The sequence below is a fragment of the Microcaecilia unicolor genome, chromosome 8 (genome assembly GCF_901765095.1).
Source record: "Microcaecilia unicolor chromosome 8, aMicUni1.1, whole genome shotgun sequence".
Taxonomy (NCBI): domain Eukaryota; kingdom Metazoa; phylum Chordata; class Amphibia; order Gymnophiona; family Siphonopidae; genus Microcaecilia; species Microcaecilia unicolor.
Window position 1 is genome coordinate 66,491,960 of NC_044038.1, and position 26,823 is coordinate 66,518,782.

At 44.1% G+C, this 26,823-nt stretch overlaps 1 protein-coding gene across 1 annotated transcript in view; it reads right to left on the reverse strand.

The window, feature by feature from the left end:
- Positions 1-26,823, reverse strand: part of RGS11 (regulator of G protein signaling 11) — a 167,236-nt gene that overhangs the window by 101,304 nt on the left and 39,109 nt on the right. The window contains exons 4-8 of the mRNA XM_030212787.1: positions 25,210-25,316; positions 19,425-19,476; positions 17,647-17,705; positions 6,071-6,147; positions 3,249-3,290 (exon numbers count right to left, since the gene is read on the reverse strand). Coding sequence (XP_030068647.1) covers positions 3,249-3,290; positions 6,071-6,147; positions 17,647-17,705; positions 19,425-19,476; positions 25,210-25,316 — 337 coding nt within the window. The remainder of the gene's footprint in view (positions 1-3,248; positions 3,291-6,070; positions 6,148-17,646; positions 17,706-19,424; positions 19,477-25,209; positions 25,317-26,823) is intronic.

A 26,823-nucleotide genomic window follows, 5' to 3' on the forward strand; every position in this document is an offset into this window, starting at 1 on the left:
AAGTACCTGGCAATATCCCAGAACAGTAAAACAGATTTTATGCTGCTTAGCCTAGAAATAAGAAGTGGATTTTCCCAAGTAGAAGCACTGCAAAATACTGCTGCTCATTGACTTTGTCGAGCTGGTAGATATGAGCAGGTGACTCCTTTGTAATTCCAATTTCATTGGCTCACAATAAAACATAGAGCATATTTTAAAACTTCTAACCCTTAAGTTTGAGCCAGTTCATATGGGTGTCCTGCAATATTTGGCTGTGCTTACTATTCCTTATTCTCCTGCAAGCATTCTAAGTTCATTACACAAGCATAGGTTAATACTTCTTAGTCCTGCAATAGCAAAACACAAATCTGCTCGACATAATGCCTTCTTTATTATATAGCACTTGTCATATGTGTATACTATGTTAAATGTGTATATTTTTGATACTGTTTCATGGTACTTCTCTTATTAGGTTTCAATTTACTGTTTTCACGTTTACCTCATTTAGGGGTCCTTTTACTAAGGTGTGCTGAAAAATGGCCTGTGGTAGTGTAGGTGCGGGTTTTGGGCACGCACAGATCCATTTTTCAGCGCACCTGTAAAAAAATGCCTTTTTAAAAATTTTGGCCGAAAATGGACATGTGGCAAAATAAAAATTGGTGCGCATCCATTTTGGGTCTGAGACCTTATTGCCAGCCATTGACTTAGTGGTAAGGTCTCTCGCGTTAACCGTGCGGTAATCACCTATACGCATCAAGTCAGAGTTACTGCCTGATTTTTGCCACGCACCAGAAAATAGCGGATGCACATAAAAATGAAATTACTGCACGGGCCACGCGGTAGCCAGGCGGTAACTCTGAACTGGCACATATTGGTCATGTGTCGGCACCTACGTGGCTTAGTTAAAGGGCCCCTTATTGTACTTAGTTTATTCTTGGTTATTTTACCATTGTTATGCTGTTAACAATATTTTAAGTTTTATGTTAAACCGTACCTGCTGTACACTGACTTGGGTGAATCTCTTCATAAAGGTGGTTAATAAGTCCCAATAAATATGGAGTCGTCTTCCTTCTCCAATTCATACAGAGTTATCATTTCTCAAGTTTAAATCAGCCATAAAAGCTTTTCTTATTCAACAAGCTGATGAGGGACTGTGTGCAGAATAACTATGGAGGTCTGCTGACATAAGATGGATAATTATGAGTATGATTGTTATTCCTGTAATTTGAATAGTGAAGATATGATTGTTTTCTTGTCTGTTGAATTTAGTGTCTGTACTGATTAAAGATGATTGTTTCTTGCCTGGTTGGGCTTTTCTGTCAAATTAATGGAATTCTTTTCTTTCTTGACTTTAGTCTATACACCTATTTGGCCTGCTTGACCAGATAAGGCGGTATAGTAAGTTTTAATAAACTGTAATTTGGCGGGGGGGGGGGGGGGGGGAGACGGTGGTCCAGTGCAAGCACAACAGGAGAACAGCATGTTATTGCTTTTTTCAGCTTTGCATTGGGGCTTTTAAGCACAAGCCTTTGCTGTGTTGAATCACCATCATATCCTGCTGCCTTCCGAGGATGTGGGGAGTTGGGTACCTATTTTCATAGGTTGAAAGAGTATAGGGTTATTCGGAGGGGAGTAGTGACCCAAATAAGAGATATTTCTGGATTTGATTGAACAGTTTGCTCCAGGTTTGTCTACTGGGATGTATGGATGAGGTAGGGTTAGGACGGGAAGGCATAGATGCTGAGAGGGGAGGGCAGGGGGGACAAAATTCCCCGGGCCCGGGCCTCCAGGGGGAACCCGGTGCAGGGGTCTCTCTTTCTCTCCTGCTCCTGATGGGACCCAGGTAATTGCGTCCCGACAGGAGCAAGAGAGAGAAAACTCCAATGCTGGGTCCCTTTTGCATTGCCTGCCTAGCAGCTGCTGGGCCCTCAGGCCGCACATGCTCACATTTGAGTCTGAGCATGTGAGACCTGAGGAAAGCAGCCACAGGGGCAGGAAATGCTGAGCAGAGGAAGGAGCCATGCTGCCTGCAGCTGGCGGGGCCAGCCAAGGTTCTTCAGCCGGTGGGCTGACGGGCAGGAGGGTGGGGGGCTTTGATGACGAGTCTGCCCCGGGCCCAGCGGTGGCGACTCTGCCCCTGGCCCGGTGGTGGCAACTCTGCCCCGGGCCCGGCTCAGTCTCTCGGCGGCCCTGCGGGAAGGGGGGAGAGGGAAGCAGCTGCATGAGTTCCTGTTTCTCACTGCTAGATTGGTGGTTGCGCTATGTTGGAAAAGACATGCTGGGCCGAGCGTGATGGAATGGAATTTCAAAGTGTGTGTGTGTGGGGGGGGGGGGGGGGGGGTTATATGTTTTAGAAATTGATGTCTTTCAGGCTACTTGAGCTTCTTTTTGCCATTTCATTGAAAAGATGGGGGAGGGAGGGACCTGGGAACCAGTATATACACATGTACACAACCTTGTTGTTTTCTGTTTATCATTTTTTTATCATTAAAATTGGAAAAGTTACATCTATTTCACTCTGCCTTAACCACCCAATCAGGTGATTAGGATGTTGAAAACTTGCCCCCCTACTAAGGCAATAATGAAAAACATTTCAGCAAGTAAAATGGTATTTTGGAAATAGGTTCTCTGATTATTGTGACCCTGTCTGTGGGTGAAAGGACGTGAATTCTCAATAACTCATACCTATTATCTGGGAGTTGGGGATTTTAGTCTCCTGCTGAAAAATTCCTTGCAGAGAAAACATGTGCAAAATCTCTGTGTGCAGAGTTTCTGTGGGCAAAAATTAAAGCAAAGCTGCTGATGTAATTGTGTTTTAATTATTGGTGCAAATATCAAAAAAGTCTGCACCGAGGTGCCTGATTTTGACTATTTACCTCTCTCTAATGACTTTTCCCCTCATTCCCCCTCTCCTCTTCATCATTCACCTTTCCTTCTCCTCCCTGATAAAAGCCACTGGCAGGTTTTGGCTGGAAAATGGAGAATAAGAAATTGGTGGAACGTTTCTGCTTTACTCTTCAAGGTCAGATGCCAATGTAGCATTACTATTTTATGAGCTGCTTTTCATGAGGATATGCATTATTTATAAGCTGAGGCCCAAACATTAGAGCACCACACAGCAGCGGCTAATTGCGATAAAGGAAAAATCTGTTTACACAGAAGCGAATGCTGTTCACGTTTAGATTTTGCTTGGAGGGATTTCTCCTATGACGTTATTAGACATTGACCTAGGCAAAATAAGAATTCCCACTGTAGATACTCCAAAATACCTCCAAACTTGGTAACAAAGTGCAGGAATGGATATCCGGACCCTAAGAAAGCATGAGAGCAACAACCCCTTAGTCACCCCATATGGGTTACAAGATTTTCATCAGACATCCCCTGCTTCTACTACCAGGGCACATAGCTGGTGTGTCATACAGATATATCCTGTGCTATGTGCAACCAGGCCACTGGTATACAGGAGCTTCAAGGCAGCAGTGTTATTCTGTACTCAGATCGGTGGCTGAAGTTTTTGTTTAGTTCTAAAATCTCTAAGTAGTCCAGAACATGGCTGAGTACTATCTGGAAGAGGTCCACAGATCACGTTATACCAATATTGAGGGAGCTACACTGGTTGCAGAGAGTTCAGTTTAAGATCTTGTATTTTATATTCAGCAAAGTCCTTGTTGGCCCTGCAGACACCAGGAAGAGAGAGGTATTTCTCTCATCAGAGCCATGATCTGTACAGGGCCACAAGTCATTAAGAGGCCCTTTTACTAAACTGCATAGGGAACTAGGCTTAGCATGTTTTAATGTGGGACCTTACTGTGCACTAACCCCCAAATTCAATATATTGCACCTTAAGTTCTGTATGGAAATCGAAGCGTATTCTATAGCAATGTGCGTAACTTAATTGGTTAACTAGTGCTGTCAACTGGATGTTAACAAGTTGAGAAAGATTTCATCCCTACATACAAAGAAAACCAACATTTTGGTCTAAGAACACACCAGTAAATGACTACGAGCGTCTTAATGACCACCTACCTGCACAGAGTGCTCCAAGATGCCTCACACTGACACAGCACGAGCCAGCTGCTTGTGGAGGACACCACATGCATACATCAGTAGATCAGATGCCCCCTGATGCTACTGGCCTGTGCTTGCATTAGTGTGACCCTTGCTGCATCAGCCCAGGCAGAGAGCAAGTGCGGCTGCGCTGAATTATTGAAGGGAGGAGGCAGCGGTATTTGGGCATCTTGGAGGACTCTGGGTAGGTAGGTGGTCACTGAAAGGCTCGTACACTCCCAAACCCCGCAGACTCCAGCAAACATTCCTGTGCAGCGGCACGCCATGGCATAACAACTGGCTCACAAAATTTGTGGAAATTTAACAACTGGCTCTCACAAGCTGGTGCAAGCTGGCTCCAGCACACCACTGGGCCTACCTTACAAGCCTTTGTGGTCCAGTGGTGCAGTCAGGGCAGGAGCAATCTCCACTCGTTCCTGCCTCTGCCAGCTCCCTATTACCAGAGGTTGAGGCAGCCATTTTGAGATTGGAATTGGCATGGGTAGGAGCAATTGCCTATCCATGCCAGCTCCAATCTCAAAATGGCTGCTGCAACTTCTGACAGCAGTTTCATGAGACTGCCTCTTGAAATCGCAGTAGCCAATTTGACAAGGGAGCCGGCAAGGCAGAAGTGAGTGCAGATCGCTCCTGCCCCGACTGCACTGCTGGGCCACCAATGCTTGTAAGGTAGGCCCTGGGGGGGGGGGGGGCTGGAAAGGAAGGCGAATTGATCATTATTGGGGGGAGGAAGGGATTGCAGCACTGATTAGAGGTGGCAGGTTTTGGTTATGGTTTCAGTTTCTGATGAAACTGAGCAATGAAATTCAGTCGCAGGTTTGGTTTCAGCCATCCTGTACTTCCATATACTTTTTTTAAATTCTGCTGTATCTTTGTTGCGATTAAGTGATCAGAATTGCATACAATACTCAAGGTGTGACTTCACATTCTCTACATTTTTGGCTGTTACTCCACATTTTGCCACTTGAATCACTGTCCCCCTGATCATTGGTTTCTGGATATGGAAGTAAAGGGAAAGAGGGAATTCTAGTTGACTTAAGTTGGATGGCTGGTATCATGTAAGCTGTGGTTCAGGAGATTGTCTTTTGTTTAGGGTCACACTGCATCAGTGGCGATCCTAGCCGGCATGACACCCGGGGCGGATCGCCGATGCGCCCCTCCCCCCCCCCCGGGTACAGCACGCCCCCCCCGAGTGCACGCCGCTGGGGGGGGGGTGACGCGGCGCGCGCCTGTCAGCTGAGTTCGCTGACTTCGCTAACTTCGCTGTAGCTCCCTTTGCCCCGGCCGGAACAGGAAGTAACCTGTTCCGGGGCAGAGGGAGCTGCAGCGAAGTTAGCGAAGTCAGCGAACTCAGCTGACAGGCGCGCGCCGTGGCATCCCCCCCAGAGGTGTGCACCCAGGGCGGACCGCCCCCACCGCCCCCCCTTGGTACGCCACTGCACTGCATATTACAATACAAAACAAATTTTTACATTCTGCCTGTATCTCAAAAGATCAAGGCAAATTACAATAATATAAACTAGGCAATCACAATATAAAATGTTTATAAAACCAGACTTTTCACTTCAATCTCAATTCATACTTCCAAATTACAATTTTTAATATTTCTGAAACAAATAAATCTGAAGCTATTGCTTGAAAGTAAGTAAGCAGATTGATTTCTTAAATCAGAAGGCAGAACATTCCAAAACAGGGGATTGATAAGGGAAAGGCAGAGGGTATGGTTTGCACTTTAAACCCTTTGCATTAGGAAAATTTAATTTTAACCAGTTTTTTCATTCAGAAGTTATGTGAACTTGTATTTTGCTTGAAAAGTTACATGAAGTGTATAATCAAATGTCTGTATCTGAATAAAATATATCTTAAGTTCTCTTTTTCCACTGCCTATTATTCTTGCTTTATGGTGACTACTTTGACACATTTCTGCTTGTATTAAAAAAGTGTGTATACTCTTTTCTGGCTAGACCTGGAAGATCCTAAATTGTAAAAATGCACTGAGTGTCGAATTATAAGCAAAAGCACTGACCTCAGTTGCTCTCGGGCCTGCATCACTACAAAATCCCATGTATGGTTTATCCTTTTGTGGAGCTGATTGTAATAATCCTAAACAATAAAGCAAAGAAACACAATTACCACCCATCAACAACAATCCAACACATTAGAAATTCATCCTATTAATTTTTCATCATTTCCCATTTTGTCAAGATCATTTGGAATTCTAATACTATATTACAAGGAGTTTACAACTCCTACCACACTGGAAAGGTTTGTGAATATTTAACTCTTGGACCCTTTCACTAAAGTGTGTAACATTTTGGGCTTAACTTCAAGACAGGGTGTTACCAGTATTTTGTATTGCAATCGTGTATTACTGTTCCCATTAGCGCATGGTACTTGCTGAGAGTTAACATGGGACCACTTACTCCCTCCTATTTAAGAGGTGCCAAGTGGTCCTGGTTAATTCTGTGTTAGCCTGTTTGTGGGCATTAACCCTGTGTCAAGTGCTTAATGCACTTTAGTAAAAGGGTCCCTATTTTTCATGCTATCATCCAAGTAATGAATGAAAAATAGATTAGTAGCAGCCACAGGACTGATCCCCGAGGACTTCCTTATTATGGGCTAGATTCTATATAAAGTGCCTAAAAAACCCACTTAAGCATTATTCTATAAGCTGTGCCTAAAGTTCAGTACGGTTTATAGATTTGCACCAACAAACATGTGGTAGAAATGCCCATGCATGGAGCACTGTTATTCTATAACTATGCACATAACTCAAAACCATGCCCCATTCTGCCCCAAAATGCCCATGACCGTCCCATTTCCACACCCCCTTTTTTGGGTCACACGTCAATTTTATGCACGAATCCCACAACTAACTTTGGGGTCCTTTTACTAAAGGGCTGGCGCGCGGCAATGATCTTGCTGCACGCCAATCCAGAACTACCGCCAGGAGACCAGCAGTGGTTCCCACCCCCAGTGTGTGCTAGTTCCGGCAGTACAAAAATATTTTCTATTTTTGTAGTGCCAGTGCTTACCCATCCTCAATGGATGGCGGTAAGTGCTCCCCCCTAAAATGGCCCTGCAGTAAGTGGTTCACTTCCACACGGTCACTTCTTTTAAAAAAAAAAGAGACAACCTATTACCCGCTGTAGTAAAAGGAGGCCTCAGCGTGCATCAAAAACACGCACAGATGCTAGCGCAGGCCCAGTTTTGCCACAGCTTAGTAAAAGGACCCCTTTATGCATGCAAGACCCAATTAAATCTAATTAATACCAATAATTGTTTGTTACAAAGCCATTGGCTTGTTATTCTATTAAATTGCACCATGCCTAAATTTGCGTGCGTTATTTTTGGTAACCTTTATAGAATCAGGGAGTATAAGTCTTCTAGGTTGACTTTGAACTATTGACTATTCTTTCAGTATATTACACTGAGACTGAATTTTTGGATATAAAAATTAATAGATCAGTGACTGGTGTTATGTCTACGTCGATTTTTCAGAAGCCTACCGACAGGAACACCCTTCTACACTATTCGAGTCACCATCATATAGCATTAAGGAAGGGTGTCCCTGTCGGACAATTCTTGAGATTGAGACGGCTATGATCGTGAAGATTTTAAAATTCAGGCTCAGGACATGACCCATAGGTTTAGGCTGCGTGGGTACCCGATGCATATTATAAAGAGAGCATACAAGAGAGCACGGTATGCTCATAGATCATGGTTGTTATCTCCAAAACAGACGTCAATGGTCAAACCTTTAGCTTGTGTTATCCCGTTTTCTCAGCAGGCCCCGGAAATTGGACATGCCATACATAAATACTGGCATATCTTGGGGGTACACTCTGTGTTTAAAGAACACCCCAAGATGGCATATCGTAGGAAATCTAACCTAGGTGAAATGTTAAAAAGACCTGCTCTATATAGGCAAGATGGTCATCACTCCCCGTGTGTGTGTGTGGGGGGGGGGGGGGGGGGGGTTGTATTGTAGATATGCCATTACCACAAATGCTGTTATGATCCCAGGAACTAATAAGTACTTTTATTTACAATCTATTACTAATTGTAACAGCAAACGGATTATATACTGCATTATGTGTCCCTGTAATAAGTACTATATAGGGCACACTAAAAGGAAACTAAAAAATAGGGTGGCTGAACATATCAGCAATCTGAGAAATTTAAAAATGGAAGCCCCTATAGCTTCCCATTGGGCAGAGTATAAACATCGAGTGGAAGATCTTAGATGTTTGGTTTTAATACAACTTCCTCCACCTACTCGGGGAGAAGATGTGAGTAGCCTATTATTTAATATAGAGCAACACTATATATTCCAGTGGAATACTATAGCCTCTTGGGGTTTAAATCTTGAAGTAGAATGGCTGTAGTATCAGATGATGCGTGGTCAGGGGCGGGGTGATGAGTGGGTATATAATCTGAGTGAGGCTCTGGATGGGGGTATGTTCGGTCATCACTTCCGGTTATTCAGGCTTGGAGGGTAGTCCCATGGGTAAGCTGCCAATTATTGATTGAGCTTTATACTGCATGTAAAGTAATAATATGATTTGTTTATTTAATGGGTGGATTTGCAACAACTGGGATTTGGTGTATATGTGTTTTCAGACTGCGTGATTTGGTTCTCCTGAGGAAGAATTTGGCGAAATGCGGTCTCGCATTGAGGACCAGGATGTGTTAAGAACATATTAAGAACCGATGTATTGGTGGTTTCCTCAGCAGCCTGTCTCTAGTTTAATGCTACAATTCAGCCACGAAGTAGTTAATGCAGCGGAGAAAGGAGTGTTTTTCCTCCCGTATCATTACTGCTATGATTCCCATCATCTTTACCTCTGTTTTGGAAATATAAATGCCAGTGGCTCATGGAGGACATAGATTGCTTTGCGTTTGTATAACGCAAGCTGTGAAATCGAGGTTTATCTTCAATGTATATTAAATACTGTATGTGAAGAAATCTAGAGCTCTGAATGTAACATCTAAAAAATATATTAATTTAAGTGGTTGGTGAGAATGATTAGACACACATGAGTGTATTAAGCGATTGTGAGCGGATGATGAACTAGTAGACTAGGAATACTGAGGTTTCTTTGAGATATATGTGAAGTTTGTACATATCCACACAATATCTTATATTATATTATATTAAACTCACCCTCAACGTTCTGAAGACACTGACGTCACTTCTGTCACTTCCTTCAAGATGGGTTTGAAGGGTTCGTGGTGGTGAAGCCACCGAAATCGCCAAGTCTCGGGGCCCCGCCCTCGCATCAAACGTGATGACGTCGAGGGCAGAGCAATGGCGTCACACACCGAGGGTGGAGCAATGGCATACGGTGCGTTCAGGAGGTGCGGAGCAATGGCGTCAGAATGACGAAGGGCTCGGTAGGTAGGGAGGGAGGGAGAAGGGGGGGTGTTGGGGAGGAAAACCTTGCTAGTGCCCATTTCATTTGCTCCAGAAACGGGCCTCTTTTACTAGTAATTGAATAAATTTTACTTTGTATGTAAATTTGATCAAATTGTTGAAGTGTGAGTACTGTGGGTGTAAAAGTATATTACACTAGCCAGTTATGCATCCATCTTCATGTAGTGTGATCTTATTTATGAGAATATCATGAGAAAGGCTAAAATGCTTTGCCTAAATTGAGATGTCATTTCCTCTCCTGATCTACTGTCAGATGAAAATGGGCTGGCTTGGTATGCTCTGATCTTGACAAACATATATTGGTTGTGACTTAGCCCATTGTTAAGTAGCTATTTGCAAACAAATTTAATGAATTACTCCAGTATCTTATAAAATGTATCTATCATCATGTAAAATCAATTAGCTTACAATCTTAAGTAATAATCCAAATGGATTCCATCAATCATCATTATGGCTATTCTGCATATCTGTAGATCAATTCTAATTCAATTTCAATAAATCAAAAAATGTCTGCTTACACATTCCTTAGTCTTCGGGCTTATGCCATGAGTTTTGCAAGAATTTATCCCAGGGACCTTACTTCTATACAATAGATTCTAGATTCACAGAGGTTTGTGACATGACTTCTAGGTTGCAATGGTATGGAGGAGCATAAGTTTCACCTATTCTGTAGAGGCAAAATATGTCCCAAAAAAACAGAAAGGCAGTTTTATCTGCAAGCTCCAAGATGGAAATGATAAAAGCAGATCAGTAATAGATATACATAGACTTTTATTCATGCAAATAGCAATCTCCTTGCATTGCCTGACACTGGCCATGTTTCGCCCAAAAAGGAATGCCTCAGGGGCTACAAAACAACAAATTTCGCTACTGGATTTTTGGATGTTTTTCGTAAAACATCCAAAATTGGATATAGATGTCATATCGAAAATGCCCTTCCATGCTTTCCTGGGACCTGCTTTACTTATAAAATTACGTTAATAATGCTGGCTCACCTTCAGTAGTTCACACTTCTACCTCCAAGGTTATCTCATTGGCTCTGCTAGTATTGATCCTAGAGCCTTTAGCTCTGTATAATAGATTCACTTCATTCATACACTGTCTATTTCAGACACTGAACTGATATGTACACATAGGGGGCAATCAGGGCCACCCTAGGTGAACTGTCAGTGGTGTTTCCCTCTCCATCACAGTGGAGACTATGGCCCTAACCCCTCCCCCCCATAGTTCAGCATCTCACCTTCCCCTTCCTACCCCCTCTCCCAGGTTGGCAGCATCTGTGCTTCCCCTCTCTACCTACTTCCCCACCCCCACAGCCAGCATCTACCCTTCCTCCCTCTATCCCCCTCCCTCCCTCCAGCCAGCATCAACCCTTCACCTTTCTACTTCCCCCTCCATGGCCACAAGCTCCCCTTCACCTCTCTACACTCTCTCTAGGTGGTCAGCATCTCCCTTTCCCTACTAACCTCCCCAAGCTAGCCTGCATCTCATCTTTTTTTCCCTACCTGCCCTGTGTACAGCATTCCCCCCACCACACACACACTTTACTCCCTACTTCTCCAGTAAGCTGCTTCTGATGCCCCTACCTCCTCCTATCCCAGCCCTCAGCTTAAAGACAATTGAGTGCTGTATAAGCTTTCTAAGCATAGGCCTGTGTTGAAGCTCCTGCCATGTCCCACCTCCCTCCGACAGGAAGTCTGCCTGGATGGGAGCAGGACAAGGCAGCACTTAAGCATGGGTCTGTTTACCCAGGCCACACAATACTTACTCTTCTTTAAGCTTGGGGCCAGTGTGGGAGGAGGCAGGTGAGGGTGGCAGTGGTAGACCCAATAAAGAGAAGGCTCTTGCGTCACCACTGCCCCCAACATCTGTCACTTTAGGTGGATGACTAGTCTGCCTGGAGGCAGGGACAGATCTGGTGGCAATTTGCAGAATGTAACTCAGCAGGTAAGATATCTGGGTAAATTTTACCCATATAAAATAGAAATTCAGTCACAAAAATATGGGTAGTTTGTGGTTGAAAATCTGTCTATATATGAATATAAAAGATCTATCTGCATGATTCCTTAGATTATGTAGGTAGATCCTTTGAATAAAGACCCATCTCCTTCCAACCTGATCTTACACTGAACCCTTCCCAAGACCCTCAATCTTTAATTCAAACCCCCAAGCTGACTCTCTCCATCTTCAAATCACCCCCCTCCCAGATCTCTAGTCTTCAATTCAACCACTAGAGCCTTGAATTTCAAAGAAAATTCCCATGGACATCCCAATCTTTACATCAATGCCCCTTGACTGATCCCCGATCTTCAATTCAAACCTTCCCTCGGACTCCGCAATGTCTCTCCAGTTGTTCCCCAGAGGCATGGGGAAGTACGTTTAATGATTCCCTGTTTTTGCATTAAAATTCTGAATACTATCAGAGGTTTTGTGGACCACAGATTGGGGAGCTGCAAGTTTCCTACATTTAGCCTGATGCACTATGATTTGTCTCTACATTCTCTGTACACCTTGTGGCAGGCTGGCACATAAGTACATAAGTATTGCGATACTGGGACAGACCAAAGGTCCATCAAGACCAGTATCCTGCTTCCAACAGTGGCAAATCCAGGTCACAAGTACCTGGCAAGATCCCAAAAGTACATACTTTTATGCTGCTTATCCTAGAAATAAGCAGTGGATTTTCCCAAGTCCATTTTAATAATTGTCTACGGACTTTTCCTTTAGGAAGCCATCCAAACCTTTTTAAAACCCCGCTAAGCTAACTGCTTTTACTACATTTTCTGGCAACAAATTCCAGAGTTTAATTACATGTTGAGTGAAGAAACATTTTCTCTGATTTGTTTTAAATGTACTACTTTGTAGTTTCATTGCGTGCCCCTAGTCCTAGTATTTTTGTAATGAGTAAACAAGTGATTCACGTCTACCTGTTCCACTCCACTCATTATTTTATAGTCCTCTATCATATCTCCCCTCAGCCATCTTTTCTCCAAGCTGAAGAGCCTTACCTGCTTCAACCTTTCCTCATAGGGAAGTTGTCCCATCCCATTTATCATTTTTGTCCCCCTCTCTGTACCTTACCTAATTCCACTATATCTTTTTTGAGATGCTGTGACCAGAATTGCACACAGTATTCGAGGTGCAGACGCACCATGGAGCAATACAAATGCATTATAACATTCTCATTTTTGTTTTCCATTCCTTTCCTAATAATACCTATCATTCTATTTGCTTTCTTAGCCACCACCGCACACTGAGCAGAGGGTTTCAACATATCATAAACGATGATGTCTGGATCCCTTTCCTGGTCGGTGACTCCTAATGTAGAACCTTGTATTACTATAATTCGAGTTCCTCTTTCCCATATGCATCACTTTGCACTTGCTAACATTAAATGTCATCTGCTATTTAGATACCCAGTCTCCCAGTCTCGTAAGGTCCTCTTGCAATTTTTCACAATCCTCTTGCGATTTAACAACTTTGAATAACTTTGTGTCATCAGCAAATTTAATTACCTCACTAGTTATTCCCATATGTAGATCATTTATAAATATGCTAAAAAGCAGCGGTTCCAGCACAGACCCCTGGGGAACCCTACTAACTACCCTTCTCCATTGAGAATACTGACCATTTAACCCTACTTTCTGTTTTCTATCTTTTAACCAGTTTTTAATCCACAATAAGACCCTACCTCCTATCCCAGTACTCTTCAATTTCCTCTGGAGTCTTTCATGAGGTACTTTGTCAAATGCCTTTTGAAAATCCAGATACACAATATCGACTAGCTCACCTTTATCCACATGTTTGTTCACCCCTTCAAATAAATGTAATAGATTGGTGAGGCAAGAGTCATATGAATCATTAAGGGACGTCCTTTTTATACACTTTGAGTTATAAGCAGTGCATCTTTTCTAGCAAAAAAGGTGCCGGTACTCAAATGCTAGGCCACCCTTCAAGGGTGGGGTGATCACTGAGGGATCCACCCCACAATAGCCAGGCCCCCTGCAACCAGTCACAGAACCTATGACAAGGCAGAATTGGTGTGTAGAGCCTGAGCTCTTTCATTAAAACTTGGGGTCCTTGGGTCAATTTTAGCAGACAATGGAAAAGGTGCCGGTACTCAGTACCCCCAAGTACCCCCACAAAAAAAAGCCCTGATTATAAGACACAGTTGCACTGCATAGTAATTTTATAGAGGCTGGCTAACTTGTACATAAGTTAAACCTAGCCTCCAGTCAGGTGTTGTACTGAATTTAAGATACTTACCTTGGTTCATAAGACTTTCTATGATAAGACTTCTCTTTAGATGGCAATGTTGCTTTCTTCTTATGTGCCTGGGAGGACACTTTGATCATCGGTGACCTACAAGTTGACAATCCCTGCTCTATCCACAGCTCATCTGGTGGCCACACGTACCAGTGCATTGTTTTGACTGGCTCCTACTCTTTGGAATAGCCTCACTCTCACTTTGCATCTTTTATGAAATTCAAGGTGATGTTGAAAAGGCTTTTGGAGACTCGGGTTAGAGGTCTATTGAGCAGTGGGCAGGGATGAATAACAAGTTTATGGACCCCTGGACCAACTAGCACATAGGTCCCCCTCCCCTTTCCCGGCCGCAACTGCCAAGTGCATAGTTTTACTATCCATCACACAAGAAGCACAATATACATGCAATTGTTCAAGTGTTTTGGGTTTCAGCAGAGCTTATAAATAGATTTTTCACATTCCTGAAAAACACAACCACTGGACTGTGCAGGTAAGCTGCTATGCAAAGCCTGCCTTGATAATGAGAAGGGCCCCAACACCCAGACCTTTGGTCCTCTGGGCCTGGGCCTAGTAGGCCCATGCAGGGATCTGCCCCTGGCAGTGGTGTGCTTGGTGGAATGTGTGTTTGTTCTTGTCTATTGGTTGCTGGCCTTTCCTATCAGTTTTGTACTTCTTTTTGTGTTTTTTGTTTCATTTGTGAACTTGTAGCCCGCTTGACCTGTTAAAATTTGGCAATATATCAAGATAACACCCTCATCCTCCCCGTCTCATCTGCCCGCACCTCGGAGCCATCTTCGACTTCTCCCTCTCCTTTTCTGCGCATATCCAGCAGATAGCCAAAACCTGTCGCTTCTTCCTCTATAACATTAGCAAAATTCGCCTTTTCCTCTCTGAGCACACCACCTGAACTCTCATCCACTCTCTCATTACCTCTCGTCTTGACTACTGTAACCTACTCCTCACTGGCCTCCCACTTAGCCATCTATCCCCCCTTCAGTCCGTTCAGAACTCTGCTGCACGTCTTATCTTCCGCCTAGACCAATATACTCATATCACCCCTGTCCTCAAGTCATTTCACTGGCTTCCGATCAGATACCGCATACAGTTCAAGCTTCTCCTACTAACCTACAAATGCACTTGATCTGCAGCCCCTCCTTACCTCTCTACCCTCATCTCCCCTTATGTTCCTACCCGTAACCTCTGCTCTCAGGACAAATCCCTCCTCTCAGTACCCTTCTCCACCACCGCCAACTCCAGGCTCCGCCCTTTCTGCCTCGCCTCACCACATGCGTGGAATAAACTCCCTGAGCCCATACGCCAGGCCCCCTCCCTGCCCATCTTCAAATCTTTGCTCAAAGCCCACCTCTTCAATGTCGCCTTCGGCACCTAACCACTATATCTCTACTCAGGAAATCTAGATTACCCCAACTTGACATTTCGTCCTTTAGATTGTAAGCTCCTTTGAGCAGGGACTGTCCTTCTTTGTTGCTCTGTACAGCGCTGCGTAACCCTAGTAGCGCTCTAGAAATGCTAAGTAGTAGTAGTAAGATTTAATAAACGATAAACAATAAAGGGAACATATGCACATATGACTTTAAAAAATAACCCTAAGGAAGGGGGAGGGGAGGGTAGAGATAATAACGTAAATACTGGCACGCCGCTTCCTCTATCTGTTGTATTGATCCCTTTATCTGCTTTGACATTTTCTGTTTATTGTCATAGGGGCCCTTTTACTAAAGGGTTGGCATGTGGCAAGCCCGCCAATCTGGAACTACTGCCGGACTACCACAGGAGCCCAGCAGTAGTTCCCACCCCCAGTGCACGCCATTTCCGGAGCTAAGGAATTTTTTCTAATTTTGTAGCACTGGAACTTAACCAGTGAAGTTCTGCGCACTGCCCGGCTACTGCTGAGTTAGTGCGGGAGCCCCTACCACCATCTCAATAGGTGGCGGTAAGGGGTCCCTACCGAAATGCCTGTACGGTAAGTGGCTCATTTACCGCACAGCATTCTTTTTCTCAAGTCTTTTACCCGCCGTTGTAAAAGGGGCCTCAGCACGCTTCAAAAACATGCGCTGACGATAGCATAGGTCCTCTTTTTTTTAACCACAGCTTAGTAAAAGGCATGACTCAATAAAGATTATAAGAAAATAAAAATGTAAAAAATAACCCATCATGAAGTAACCCACATACTTATATTTGATCAAATCAGGAACACAGTCGTTGCACATAATAATGGAATCTTTCACAGTCTTGAACACAGAAATAAAACAGTGCAGGTCCCGACGGGAACCCGTTTCGCTTCAGGCGAAACTTTGCAGTCAGATAGCACTGAATGAAATATATTACACAGTGAGATCTCCAGAAGAAGCCTGAAGTGAAACGGGTGATAGCTCAATGTTCTAGCTCTGTAATTTTATGCTTTTGACCTGGTGAAGGCTCAGAGGGGCATAATCGAAAGGGACGCCCAAGTTTTGCTGAGGACATCCTCGCAAAACGTCCCGATGGAGGGGCGGGGAAACCCGTATTATCGAAACAAGATGGGCATCCATCTTTCGTTTTGATAATACGATTGGGGACGCCCAAATCCTGAAATTTAGGTTGTCCTTAGAGATGGTCGTCCCTAGAGTTGGTCGCTTCTGATTTTCAGCGATAATGGAAACCAAGGACGCCCATCTCAGAAACAACCAAATGCAAGCCCTTTGGTCGTGGAAGGAGCCAGAATTCGTAGTGCACTGGTCCCCCTGACATGCCAGGACACCAACTGGGCACCCTAGGGGGCATTGCAGTAGACTTCATAAATTGCTCCCAGGTACATAGCTCCCTTACCTTGTGTGCTGAGCCCCCCAAATCCCCCTCAAAACCCACTACCCACAACTCTACACCACTACCATAGCTCTTACAGGTGAAGAGGGCACCTAGATGTGGATACAGTGGGTTTCTGGTGGGTTTTGGAGAACTCACATTTACCACCACAAGTGTAACAGGTAGGGGGGATGGGCCTGGGTCTGCCTGCCTGAAGTGCACTGCACCCACTAAAACTGCTTCAGGGACCTGCATACTGCTGTGATGGACCTGAGTATGACATTTGAGGCTGGCATAGAGGCTGTCACAAAATATTCTTATTTTTAAGGGTGGGAGGGGGTTAGTGACCACTGGGGGAGTAAGGGGAGGTCATCCCCGATTCTTTCCGGTGCTCATCTGGTCATTTCAGCCACCTTTTTGTGCCTTGGTCGTAAGAAAAACAGGACCAGGTAAAGTTGTCCAAGTGCTCCTCAGGGACGCCCTTTTTTTTCCATTATGGGTCGAGGACATCCTTGTGTTAGGCACGCCCAAGTCCCGCCTTCGCTACTCCTCTGACATGCCCCCATGAACTTTGGTCATCCCTGCGACGGAAAGCAGTTGGGGACGCCCAAAATCGGCTTTCGATTATACCGATTTGGGCAACCCTGTGAGAAGGATGCCCATCTTCCGATTTGTGTCGAAAGATGGGCGTCCTTCTCTTTTGAAAATGAGCCTGCAAGTGTTCTAGCTCTGGAATTTTGGTGCTTTTGACCTGGTGATGGCTCAGTGTTCTAACTCTGACATTTTGGTGCTTTTGACACTGTGATGGCTCAGTGTTCTAGCTCTGGTATTTTGGTGCTTTTGACCTGGTGATGGTTCAGTGTTCTAGCTCTGACATTTTGGTGCTTTTGACACTGTGATGGCTCATTGTTCTAGCTCTGGTATTTTGGTGCTTTTGACACTGTGATGGCTCATCATTCTAACAGTGGTATTTTGATGCTTTCAATCCAGTGATGGTTCAGCATTCTGGCTCTTGTATTTTTGTGCTATTGCTCATTTGAGGATCAGTGTTCTAGTTGTGGGCTGTGATACTGAAGGGCAGCACACATTCTTCATACCTTCTCATGACCAATCAGGTCTCCTTGCTTTTGAATATTCTTCTTTGCCAGATAGATTGCTGAAAAATACAAAGCTGGTTTTAATAATGAGGATGACAAGAAGGTTCAGGAGCTGCTACAGGGCTATCTGGGGGGGGGGGGGGGGGAATAACTCTCAAAAATTGAACAGAAATAGATCAAATTTGGCAAGGCAAAAGCTGTTGAAAAGCTACATCAAGTTTCTAACTTGTACAGCCAATATTTGTGTAAGCTAGGCCAATTTTAAGAAGAAAATATGCAAATAATTTGAGAAAATGTTGTGCATGTTAAGCAGCACGTGTAATTGTGTGCGTGTATTTTTGGTGAGGTGATTTTCAAAAGGAAAGTGTGCACATGCTTTTCCTTTATCATCCCATCAAAAACACACACACATATTTTCACGGGCTACTTCATACAAAATGTTCTCGAAAATGTGCAGGCATACTTCAGAACATTGGAAAGTATGTACGTAAGTTCAAATCCCGCCCCAACTCTGTCCCCAGGAACACCATAGATAAAAGTATGTGCAAGGTGGCATTATTCACACGCTGTTACCTGCATATAGGGGCTCTTTTACTAAAAGGTTTGCCGCACGGCAACCCGGAACTACCACCGGCCCAATGCGGGTGCCAGAGGTAGTTCCACCCCCAGCGCACGCCATTTCCAGTGCTACAGAAAATCAGACCTGATTCTCTAGCGCAGGGCTTACACAGTGGTAATCGGGCAGTACCACGCTCTGCCCTGTTACTGCCGGATTAGTGCAGGAACCCTTACCGCCACCTCAATGGGTGGTGTTAAGCAGGGGCGTAGCTACTATGGGGCCACGGAGGCCTGGGCCCCCGTAGATTTGGCCCTGGACCCCTCTGCCGAGACCCTCTCGACCCCCCTTCCTGCCGCCAACCCTCCCCCGCCGCCGTCGTGTACCTTTGCTGGCGGGGGACCCCAACCCCGGCCAGCCGAAGTTCTCTCCTCGGCCGCACAGAGTTGCTTGCTGAATGATCTGATCACAGAAACTTGATCAGATCATTCAGCAAGCAACGCCGCGCGGCTGAGGAGAGAACTTCGGCTGGCGGGGGTTGCGGTCCCCCGCCAGCAAAGGTACACGGCGGGAGAGGGTTGGCGGCAAGAAGGGGTGGGTCGAGAGGGTTGCGGCGGGGGGGGTATGAACGTTGGCGGTAGCGGGCGGGCAGGGGGTGAAAGTTGGCGGCGGCAGCGGGCGGGCGGAGGGGGTCGGCGGTGCCAGAGGGGGGGCTAAAATGTGCCCTCTCACCTCGGGCTCTGGACCCCCCTCCCATCGAATTCTGGCTACGCTCCTGGTGTTAAGTGTTACCCCTGAAATGGCCACATGGCAAGTGCGAACTTACCGCATGGCCATTTCTTCTTTTGTGATAAAAGGGGCCCTGGTGTGTGGCAAAAACATCTGTTGCCGCTGCTAGCACAAGACCCCTTTTACCTCAGCTTAGTAAAAGGGCCCCAGAGTTTGGGCTATTCTATAACAACTGTGTCTGCACATAAACACAATTTTATGTGTATAAAAGTTTTTTGTAATTTTACTTTATAACCCTTTCATACATTGTGCATCACTGTGAAAAGCAGTTTATAACTTTAATAAAATGGAACAGGAAATAGAATAAAATGAAATGGCAGCTGTGCTATTCCAAGTCATATCTGTGCAGAATGACAGGTTCCCAAGGCTCACTTCCACAAACATATCTTAATTAGTTATAGAACAAGAATAAGTCTGTCTGGCCTGTATTTACCATAATCCAGCTCTGAGGCCGGCCACTTGTTTGTAGTCCAGAAATAAGGAGTCTGTAAGAGACAGAAGGAGGTAGAATCAGTGCAGGTGGACAGAAACACCAGAGACAAGACTCTTGGGTTATGCAGCCTGCTGAGATTCCAAAACAGCATTTACATCCACAGAATTCAAGACATCTGTGGAACAAAGATTGGGTTACTTACAGTGGGGGAAATAAGTATTTGATCCCTTGCTGATTTTGTAAGTTTGCCCACTGACAAAGACATGAGCAGCCCATAATTGAAGGGTAGGTTATTGGTAACAGTGAGAGATAGCACATCACAAATTAAATCCGGAAAATCACATTGTGGAAAGTATATGAATTTATTTGCATTCTGCAAAGGGAAATAAGTATTTGATCCCCCACCAACCAGTAAGAGATCTGGCCCCTACAGACCAGGTAGATGCTCCAAATCAACTCGTTACCTGCATGACAGACAGCTGTCGGCAATGGTCACCTGTATGAAAGACACCTGTCCACAGACTCAGTGAATCAGTCAGACTCTAACCTCTACAAAATGGCCAAGAGCAAGGAGCTGTCTAAGGATGTCAGGGACAAGATCATACACCTGCACAAGGCTGGAATGGGCTACAAAACCATCAGTAAGACGCTGGGCGAGAAGGAGACAACTGTTGGTGCCATAGTAAGAAAATGGAAGAAGTACAAAATGACTGTCAATCGACAAAGATCTGGGGCTCCACGCAAAATCTCACCTCGTGGGGTATCCTTGATCATGAGGAAGGTTAGAAATCAGCCTACAACTACAAGGGGGGAACTTGTCAATGATCTCAAGGCAGCTGGGACCACTGTCACCACGAAAACCATTGGTAACACATTACGACATAACGGATTGCAATCCTGCAGTGCCCGCAAGGTCCCCCTGCTCCGGAAGGCACATGTGACGGCCCGTCTGAAGTTTGCCAGTGAACACCTGGATGATGCCGAGAGTGATTGGGAGAAGGTGCTGTGGTCAGATGAGACAAAAATTGAGCTCTTTGGCATGAACTCAACTCGCCGTGTTTGGAGGAAGAGAAATGCTGCCTATGACCCAAAGAACACCGTCCCCACTGTCAAGCATGGAGGTGGAAATGTTATGTTTGGGGGTGTTTCTCTGCTAAGGGCACAGGACTACTTCACCGCATCAATGGGAGAATGGATGGGGCCATGTACCGTACAATTCTGAGTGACAACCTCCTTCCCTCCGCCAGGGCCTTAAAAATGGGTCGTGGCTGGGTCTTCCAGCACGACAATGACCCAAAACATACAGCCAAGGCAACAAAGGAGTGGCTCAGGAAGAAGCACATTAGGGTCATGGAGTGGCCTAGCCAGTCACCAGACCTTAATCCCATTGAAAACTTATGGAGGGAGCTGAAGCTGCGAGTTGCCAAGCGACAGCCCAGAACTCTTAATGATTTAGAGATGATCTGCAAAGAGGAGTGGACCAAAATTCCTCCTGACATGTGTGCAAACCTCATCATCAACTACAGAAGACGTCTGACCGCTGTGCTTGCCAACAAGGGTTTTGCCACCAAGTATTAGGTCTTGTTTGCCAGAGGGATTAAATACTTATTTCCCTCTGCAGAATGCAAATAAATTCATATACTTTCCACAATGTGATTTTCCGGATTTAATTTGTGATGTGCTATCTCTCACTGTTACCAATAACCTACCCTTCAATTATGGGCTGCTCATGTCTTTGTCAGTGGGCAAACTTACAAAATCAGCAAGGGATCAAATACTTATTTCCCCCACTGTATATATTTAACAGATTTATGACCTGCTTTTCCATAGAGTACAAAGCAGTTACCAAAAATAAACAAATAATCAATAGCATGTAAAACAAAAGCAAGAAAAACATTAAAAAGTAGATATCACAAAAATTGCTTAAACCATTAAAGAGGAATTAGTCTGCTATATGCTAAGGCAGTGGTTCCCCAAACCTGGTCCTGGAGGCACCCCAAAGCAAGCCAAAGAGCACAAATGGACCTCCAGGAACAGGACAGAGGGAGACTTTATTGCAAAGACCTGACATGGGCTGTTTTTCGGCGACCAAGCGCCTGTGTCAGGGGTCGCAAAAAAGTCCTATAATAGTAATTATTGCAATGACATCACTGTTGGAATTTCAAATTGAATCCTAGGTTCTCACTACACACAAACCCCTGAATTCTATATAAGACACTGAGAGGGAATCTATAGAACACTACTTCTCTCCCTTAAGAATGCTCTCTCACAGAATCAGAACCACCTTAACCCCCTAGTCCCACCCAAACAGGAAGTGACATGGGAAGGATGGAGCCAGGAGAACAGCTGCCAGGAAATATAAAAGGCAGGCCAGTTGGAGTAAGGACAAGGAAGGAAGAAGCAGATGCCTTTCCTGCCTACTTATAGGTACCCTAACCTGGCTGAGGTAAGCTGAACTTTATTTGAATACTTTGTGGGAATCCTGTTCTGAAGCCTGGCTGGAGCAAGACCAGTGTTGGGCAAGCTAAGAAAGAGAATTGTATCCTTATGTTCTGTACATGTGAAGTAACTGGCCTCAGCTTTTGAGTTAATAAAGTATTTACCTTGTTTTTGCAACCTCGTCCAGCTGTGTAATTTGAAGGCCCACCCTCAACCATTGCTCACAGTATCTCAGTCATCCAAAGTTGGGTGTGGATCCCAGATCTGCATGTAAACTAGTTAATATGCCATTAGTAATTGGTGTTAATTGACAGTCATTTGGATTTATGCACAGATCTGCTCTGTGCCCTATTGTATAAAATGTGTGCCTAAATGTTATAAAGTGCAACTCAAAAGGGGGCATGGGTGGGTCAGGGGCATTGCCAGAAAGTGGGCACGATGTTATAATATAGCATCATAGCTCTGTTATTTGAATGTTCTAATGTGTGCTTATTAATGTTTCATTAGTATTATACTGACATTGTATTAGATCTCTGGTATTTGAATTCCAGTGTTGTTAAATATGTGTATTTTTTATACTGTTTCATGGTAGTCCTATCATTAGGTTTTAATTTGCTGCTCTCAAGTTTACCTCATTTATTGCATTTATGTTTATATTTGGTCATTTTACTATTTTTAAGCTGTTAACAAAATTGTAAGTTTTATGTTAATCTGTACCTGCTGTACACCGCCTTGGGTGAATCTCTTCATAAAGGCAATAAATCCCAATAAATAGGCTGGTTTCCATGCCCAACTGCCATGAGTCACCAGCATGGTGTAAGTGTTGTGCCCAAAGTTAGGCACGAGATCCGTGCTAAGCCAGTATTCTGCAAAGGACGCTCTATGCGGACCAACCTTTACAGAATACTGTCTTAATGCAGATCTTCCCAAAGCCTAACTTTGGGTGCCATTTACTGAATTCTGCCCTAAAGTTACAATATTGTCAGTTACACACAAGATACAAAAGAAAAAAAAAAGAGGAAACTTTTTTCCACAAAGGTAGCAATAAGCAAAAGAACAAAAGTGGAAGTCACCAAACTCACAGGTTCCAAAGACAACCAGTAAGAATGTCCAAAGGTGTTTATTCTTCACTTATAACAATATGAGACATATCTTTTAATTCCACATACAGGCAATACCCGACACGGGCTGTGTTTCTGCACACAGGCCTTCGTCAGGGGTCCTGTAATGCGGCAACTCAAAACACAGAGTAGGGCTCTTCAGCTTAGAGAAAATATGGCTGGGGGGAGATATGATAGAGGTCTATAAAATAATGAGTGGAGTGGAACGGGTAGATGTGAATCGCTTGTTTACTGTTTCCAAAAATTCTAGGATTAGGGAGCACCCAATGAAGCTACAAAGTAGTAAATTTAAAACAAATCGGAGAAAATCTTTCTTCACTCAACGTGTAATTAAACTCTGGAATTCATTGCCAGAGAATGTAGTAAAAGTAGTTAGCTTAGTGGGGTTTAGAAAAGGTTTGGATAGCTTCCTAAAAGAAAAGTCCACAAGCCATTTTACTGCAGCTTGGTAAAAAGACCCCTAAGTTAAGTAGCCATATCATATCACATAAAAGTCAGACCCATCTTTATGTGTTGTTTCTTAGGAAGTTAAGTGCTGAATATTGCAGATAGCTGGCTGAATAAAACCAGACATGGCTCAGCATTGAATATCTGGTAATAACCTCGCTGGCAGCCAAAAAAAACAAAAAAACACTCACTGCCGCTGGTGGATTATCTACCTCATACTTTCTAGTTGACTGTCTCCGATATGCAGCTGAATTTTGTTGTTCTCTGTCTAACCATTTCCTCCACCTCTGACTTGCCCCATATTCCGCATCTTTTAAAATGCATAAAGTCTGACCCTTAATGGCCAAAATTTATGTGCACCGCAGGGAAGATGAAAGGGGAGGGGAGGAGAGAATTTTCTGCTGACTGCGTAAGTGCTTTTGAATATCACCCCCATGATTTTAATTACGTATTTTTATAGCATGGTTCTGGTAGAGGATCATGTCTGTTGAGTTTAATTATCTAAATCCACGGGGCGGGGTGTGTCCAAAAGCAGTGCTTCCCAGTTTTTGGAGCACACCAAGCCAAACGGATTCTTAGAATATCCACAGTGAATATGTATGAGAGAGATTTGCATACCAAGGAGGCAGTGCATGCAAATCTATCTCATGCGTATTCAATATGGATATCCTGAAAACCTGACTGACTGGGTGAGTCCCAAGGACTGGGTTGAAAAGCATTGCCCTAAGGGTCAGAAATTTGACTGACAGGGGCATAAGCTTAAAGGATACTGAGAACCACTGTACTAGTCCTGCCACTTAACTAGTGAAATTGGCTCAGCAGCAAACTCCTTCCCCTGTATGTCTCCTACTCTTGGCCTTTACCCCTTCCAGGGTCTTGCAGACAATCTTTGTACAAATCAAACACATATATCCTGCTTCTGATCTCTTGGAAATCATTTATTTTATTTATTTAGATTTTGCTCACATCTTTGCACTAGTAGTTCAAGGTGAGTTACATTCAGGTACACTGGGTAATTTCCCTGTCCCTGGAGGGCTCACACTCAGTTTATACCTGAGGTAATGTAGTGTTAAGTAACTTGCCCAAGTGGCATTTGAACCGGCCACCTCTGGATGTCAAGACCAGTGTTCTAACCGCTAAGCCATGCATTTAACAATCACGTCTCAGGTTGTCACCCCCTCAGGTCATGACCTGATCTATTTGGATGCAACAGGATTTATCTAGCTCCACAAAAGAAGGCATGGATAAGTGGTACCATATCAGTGCCACATAGGACGCAAATATGAAGGGGTGAAAAACTGCTCCCAGTCCATGTCTCCTCTCGTTGGTAGTGGCAAAGTGGGTGGAGCGAGGGGGGGGGGGCAATGGGTGAGTTGCACAGGGTACAACTATAACTCGTTGAGGTCCTGTGGGTAAGTAGGAGAAGCTCTCAAATAATTTCTCTCTCTATTATAAATGAAACATAAATCCAAAAGAGGAATTTTACCAATGATTGTGGCTATCTGCATTTTAAGGTACAAGGGTGCTGTGGGGACCATCACCAGTCTACACGAAGGATAAGGAGAGAGGGGATCCAATCACGCAGGATCTTACTGCCACAGCAGTGGTATGGCAGGCTAGTCTGGCTTTTAGATTGAATTACTCGATTTTTTCCAAATTCAAACTCATGACAAATTACATATTCAGGTATATGAGTTCAGCATGTCTTACTCACTCGTTTTGATGTTCTGGGTGCTGCCGGAGTAGGGAGAAGGGAGAAGGGGCAGGTTTTACTATACCTGGAATCTGTAGGGTGACTCATCTGCCTTTAGGATCATGTTCCTGGGATCCTTTAGTGGATAGATGTAACCATATCGAACTACCAAATTCCCCAAATGCAGAGACTCTGGAAATGAGAAAAGCCAGATCCAGTCAGGAAGAACCAGTCTGCAGTCATATTCTGTTTCTAGATTTCTATTTTATTGTAAAATGTCTTTACTTATTAAAAAAAAAAAAACTAGCAGTGGCATGGCTTAACACCTCCCCCCCCCCCCCCCCCCCCCCCCCATATTACTCATGAATGAATCCCAGAACAGAAGACTTTCAATCTCAGGAACTCTTCCCAAGCTCCAGCAGCACATGTCTCTTACTCCCATCCCTCCTTAGAGCCCAACCAACACAGGACATACTCTCCCATAGTCCTCCCATGCTCCATCAACACAGCATTCTGGTTACCACAACTAGTGAAGCAGCCATGGGCATAATCATATATAAGAAATCATATGAAGGGTTAATTCTGTTAAAAGCTTGAAGTTAGAATTCTAACTTTTTACTTTGCAAGTGAAGTGAAGGTATGCCAGATGGTTCAGATTATATTGAACTCTAGCTTGGCCGAGCTAAGGTTAGGAAAGGTCAGTGAGAAATGAAACTCTGTCCCTTGTGAATTGCCAATGCTAGCTGGCACAGCTGTAAACTATTATGAATGAACAAAGCATGAGCCAGACATGCCGTAGTTTTAAAAGAATTAGTTTAATGCTAGTTAGATTCTAAATAATTCTAGATATTCCTGATATTTAGAATATGTCTTATAAGAAATACTGATTCTGTGTAAATTAATAAGGTTTGTGTCTGTGTAGAATATCTGTTAAATTCTGTATTACTCTTTGTCTGCTGTTTAAGACTGCAGTTGAGGAGATCAACATGTGGTTTGACTTAGCCATAGTTCTGGCTGGTTCAATGTATAAGCTGATAGGTGAACGAGGTCAGAACTAGTCAGCTCTCTTCTCTTTGATTAATTATAGCTAAGTGTAGGACTGGCCTCCTGGAAGTAATAACCTGATATGTATGCTATTAAGTAAGATTGGCTTTTGACCCCTTTAATGAATGCCAGAGTTTAGTTAGCAGTTAGTACTAGGAATATGAGAAATCAATCATAATAACATGTAAGAGACTGGAGATCAAATGTCTGGCTTAAGGGGCCCCAGGTCAGAGGTCAGTTTAGGATGTCTGGAACCTATGTAACTGATATTTCAAAAGTAATGATTGGTTGAGGCAAGGTAGCCAATCAATTTCTTAACCAATTGGGAGTAAAGGGGGCTAGGCTAGGAGGAGGGCTTAGGACCCTATTTAAGTAGGAGCAGAAGCAGTTTACGTCAGAAAGAACTCAGAAGGAGCTCAGAAGAAAGAGAAGGACAGAAGGAACAGACAGAAGAAGGAGAAGACAGCATAAGAAGAGAAGCAGCTGAGACAAAGACACAGAGAGCTGAGAGAAAGAGAAGAGAGCTAGAACTGATGTCTTGCCTTGTTTGCTGGCAAATAAAGAAGATTTTTCTCTCATACTGGTGTGTGCTGTCTGACTCCTGAAGCATCACAAATTCATGCATCCATTCCTGCAACAATTCTTGGTGGCAGCA